The following is a 5,000-nucleotide window of genomic DNA, read 5'->3' on the forward strand; positions in this document are numbered from 1 at the left end:
ACCTACCACCAATCGCCTCTCTCCCAATCTCAGCATGGACCCCAATCCCCTCGTCAGACACACCTTCTGGTCCGTCCTGACCCAGGGGACCTATTCCATGATTGGCTGGATAGGTTTGAACCAGTCGACGTACCAAAGGTTCGCCTCCGTGTCCACTCTCGCCATGTCTAGAAGGTGAGGATTAGTTTCACGACTGTGATCTGGAAGTATAATAAGTAGCTAATTAAATTTACAGAAAAATATACTGTATTGAAAGTAAATATTCTGTATTGAGATTTTTTCTAGGTGAAGGAAAGTATATTTTATGGAAATATATGAAGAAATATTGTGTGCTGTAAGTATTCCTGATCAGATATTTTCTAAGAGGAAAATAGTATATTTCTAAGTTAATATAAAAAAGAATATTCTGTACTGTAAGTAAGTATTCAGTAGTCGATTTTTTCCAATAGAAAAAAGTATATTTTTCAGTAAATATACAAAGGAATATTTTGTGTTTTAAGTAGGTATTCAGTATTGGAGTTCTCTAAGAGAAAATTTATAATTCTAAGTTAATATAGAAATGAATATTCTGTATTGTAAGTATTTAGTATTAGATATTTTCCAAGAGAAAAATAGCATATTTTTAAGTTAATATACAATACAATATTCTGGATTGTATGTAAGTATCTAGTATCAGATTTTTTCTTAGAGAAAAATAGTATTTTAGATTAAATATAAAAAAGATTATTCTGTAATGTAAGTAGGTATTCAGCAATAGATTTTTTCAAGAGAAAAAAGAATAATTTTTAGTTAATATACAAAAGATTATTCTGTATTGTAAGTAAATATTCAGTAATAAATTTTCTGAGAGAAAAATTTATTTTTTTAAGTTAATATACAAAAGAATATTCCATGTTAAAGGCATTAGAATTTTTCCTTTGATAAAAATAGTGGACTTTTCTAAGTAGGCGTGAAATGGATATTAATTTTAATTTTTCTCAGTAAGAGAATAATTAAATAAATAAATCAACAAAAGGCTATTCTGTATTTTAGGTAGGCATATTGTAAGTGGTTATTCAGTATTGGATGTTTTCAATGGAAGAATATTATATATGCTATGTATATATATCCACGTATAACTGAATCACGAAAGTTAGGAACGTGATAAATCCATAAATAAAGATATATGCCACGAAGGAAAAATAAACGAAGGAGTATCTGCGAGACCTTTCGATGTAAACTGCTTAGTAAAGGACGTTTAACGTCGAAAGGTCTCGCAGACACTCCTTCGTTTATTTTGCCTTCGTGGCATATATCTTTATTTATATATATTCACAAATAGTAAGCCACATCTCTTACCCATTGCAAAGACTCAAGTCGTCTCATTACCTTTTAACTTACCTTCAGTGTCAAATTGAGCAGATGAACATGAGGACCATCCTACATATAAACCTATATACTTCCCTCTTTAATCCAGGCTATGCGTTTTCTTCATGTTCGGCCTCTACGCCCTCTGGCTCACCTTCTACGTGTCAGGGATCGTGGCCTACGCCACCTACAAGGACTGTGATCCCCTGACATCAGGCAGGATCGAAAAACCAGATCAGATAATCCCTTACCTGGTACTGGATAAACTCTCTCACTTGACTGGCATGGCTGGACTATTTGTGGCTGCTGTGTACGGTGGTGTTTTAAGGTGAGATTTGACTAATTTTTCAGTTTTCTGTTAAAGAAAACTGTTGTCTCGGATTTTGTTTGTCCGTCCACTCTCAGATCTTAAAAATGACCGAGGCTCAAGGGCTGCAAATTGGTGTGTTGCTCATCCTCCCTTGCAGCCTTTTAGCCTCAGTAGTTTGTATTTTATTTAAATTTAAAGTTAGCCATAGTCGTGCTTCTGGAAGTGCTATAGGTACCAACAACATAGGCCACCACCGGACCGTGGCTGAGTTTCATGGGTCACGGGTAGGAGTTTTATGGGCCCTTGCTGATGCCACCGCTGGACAGAAAGCTCAATTGAGCTGAAGAAACTTTGGCACATTTTTTGCGTATTTTATGTAGACCCTAATACGTTAAGGAACTGGCTATCCATTGTCTGAACTTGTGCCATGCCCAAAGAGAATTAGCTAATAGAAAAATGATCACATATACACCAAATCTGAGAAGATCACAGTTATTAACTTACATTCAGGTAAACAGAACAAGGATACAGACACACTTTCTTATTCAGATTATGCAATCACTCACAAACCTAGAAAAAAAGGAAAAAGTTTTCTCAGTTTTGGCAATGAAATATGCTTCATAATGGCATTCATCTTTGCTAGTGAACTGAAGTTACAATCCTAGATTAGTGAAAAGGTAACGATTTCTCACTGAAGGTGAAACTATTTTAGCTCAATGCATAGCTATTCCTATGAAAACATATGGCATTAAGGTGAAAAGACAGTGCTTTTTAAAGTGTTATGCAGTGTCAGATATTTTTATCTGAAATTTTCAATAGCCTTTTGTATGGCAAAGTTGAGTGGATAGCTTTATAAGCTTGAAGATGTTAGTCATGGTTAATTTCATAGTTTTGTCTACCCTGTATAAGGGACTACATCCAAGAAGCTGGGATATAAATGACCAGGAGTTTGGGGTTTTTAGAGAAAGAAACCCACCACCTTTAAGAACGAATCCCTATTGAGGAAAGAAAGCCGATCACTGAAAATGATATCCAATAAACTCATAGCCTAAAGGAAGAGCAGATGTAATGATTTCATACATAAAACCTAAATCTCATGTGATCAGAGGGCACTCGTGTACTGTACAGGTGATGAATTCTGTCATCTTTTTATGAATGTACAACGAAAGAATTTCAGAACCATTTCTTAGCAATCAAATCATCAATATTTTTATATACACGCATTTGGAAAACCCTTTAATGTATTCTTAACTCTTATAAATGCGCCTGAAACCTAAGTAGTATGTTGAATGAAAGATGAGAGTCCACTGTACCTATAGGTGTATATATGTTGTTCCTTCTCCAAAAACCCAGATAATATGGACGAAAGTTGAGAATCCATTGCATCAATTGGTATATATAAGTTTTCCTTCTCGACAAAACACAGATAATATGAACGAAAGTTGAGAATCCACTGTATCTATAGGTATATATAAGTTGTTCCTTCTCCACGAAACCCAGACGATATGAATGAAAATGGAGACTACTGTATCTACAAGTAAATATATATAATATACCCTGTTTCTTCCAGTTCCCTCTCCACGACTGGCAATTCCTTAGCCTGCATCATCTGGGAAGATCTCCTGAAGGACCTGCCGATGCTGAAGGGCATCAGTGACCAGAAGTCAACTCTCATCATCAAAGTTCTCTGTAAGATGATGCGGTGTTCGTGTGTCTGTTTCTGTGCATTTTGTTATATATATGATATATATATAAACATATATACACGTATATATATACTATACATTTATATTCATATAATATACTCATACTGAGCCCTAGCTTCTGCATAAATAATTATTAAATAAATCAGATAAACTATCACTATCACACTCCACCATCAATCACCATAAAAACCCCACAATTATTATCAAATAAATCTTCAAACATCACCATCCCTAACAACTGTTGTGTCAGGCCTAATAGGCAGTTTATCCTACTTACATAATTATCAAATAAATCAGATAAACTAACACTATCACACTCCACCATCAATCACCATAAAAAATCACACAATTATTATCAAATAAATCTTCAAACATCACCACCCCAAACAGCTGCCGTGTCAGGCCTAATAGGCATTGGCATAGGGATGCTGGCTGGTCAGCTGGGAAATCTGTTCCATATATCCGTCAGTATCTCCAACACCTTCACCGGACCTTACTGTGGCATCTTCGTCTGCGGCATCTGCGCCCCTTGGGTCAATTACAAGGTAATGGATGGCCTGTTTTTTTTTTTTTTTTTTTAAAGAGTGGGGCAAGGGTGTATGGTGGTGTTATGTAGTGGGTGTGTAGTGGGTTGTTCTGGTTTATAGTGTGGTGGAAAAGGTTGCTCTGCTTGATAGTGTGGTACAATTATCTTGCAAGATAGTCAACCGCAAATAAATTGTTCAGATGTAAAATAAAGGATAATGTGCATTGGTCACTAGCAAGAGAAATACAGGAGCAATGACAAAGATGATCAAGTAAAGAATAACATGGAAGGTAATACCATAGGTGCAGTTGCTCTCTCTCTCTCTCTCTCTCTCTCTCTCTCTCTCTCTCTCTCTCTCTCTCTCTCTGTTGAAACTGCTTGTTCTACGTAGCTATAAGTTACACTCTTTTCAACATGAAAGTTATCACTGACATCGTTCTTGTCTCTCTCTCTCTCTCTCTCTCTCTCTCTCTCTCTCTCTCTCTCCTCTCTCTCTCTCTCTCATTCTCTGGCTGTCTGTCTGTCTCTCTCACTGCAGGATGCGTTTGAGCACACACACACACACACTCTCTCTCTCTCTCTCTCTCTCTCTCTCTCTCTCTCTCTCTCTCTCTCTCTCTCTTTAAACCTGTGTCCTTCACCTACCCCGAAATTTCCCTACAAAAATCATATTCTCTCTCTCTCTCTCTCTCTCTCTCTCTCTCTCTCTCTCTCTCTCATTGGAGGATGATTTTGAGCTCTCGCTGTCTCTCTGTCTCACTCTTTAATCCTGTTTCACGAAACTAACCCCTAAATTTCACCTTGGAAATGAATATCACGGTTCCTACGCCTCACCTTGCAGGGTGCCTTCGCCGGCTTCATAACGGGCGTGCTCTTCAACCTGTGGCTGGTCATCGGGAAGTTCGTCGTGGGCGGGGGCTCACCCAAAATGCTCCCCCTCTCCATCGAGGGCTGTCCCGAGAACCTCCTTCCTATCCTTGCTAATTCCACCATGAGTGCCTTCGCGAACTCTTCCTTACACGGTCAAGTTCCAGGGATTTCCTTCAACGAAGTCACTGGCGACGACGCCTTCAGTTTCTTCAATGACACCTTGGCAACCACAACACCTTCG

General features: G+C 37.7%; 1 protein-coding gene across 1 annotated transcript in view; it reads left to right on the forward strand.

Annotated features, from left to right (window-relative positions):
- Positions 1-5,000, forward strand: part of LOC135201095 (sodium-coupled monocarboxylate transporter 1-like) — a 16,825-nt gene that overhangs the window by 8,852 nt on the left and 2,973 nt on the right. The window contains exons 5-9 of the mRNA XM_064229989.1: positions 34-174; positions 1,457-1,675; positions 3,228-3,346; positions 3,754-3,908; positions 4,731-5,000. The exon at positions 4,731-5,000 is cut by the window's right edge and continues 23 nt beyond it. Of these exons, the coding sequence (XP_064086059.1) occupies positions 34-174; positions 1,457-1,675; positions 3,228-3,346; positions 3,754-3,908; positions 4,731-5,000 (904 nt within the window). The remainder of the gene's footprint in view (positions 1-33; positions 175-1,456; positions 1,676-3,227; positions 3,347-3,753; positions 3,909-4,730) is intronic.

Source organism: Macrobrachium nipponense, chromosome 27 (assembly GCF_015104395.2).
Source record: "Macrobrachium nipponense isolate FS-2020 chromosome 27, ASM1510439v2, whole genome shotgun sequence".
NCBI classification, from domain to species: Eukaryota; Metazoa; Arthropoda; class Malacostraca; order Decapoda; family Palaemonidae; genus Macrobrachium; species Macrobrachium nipponense.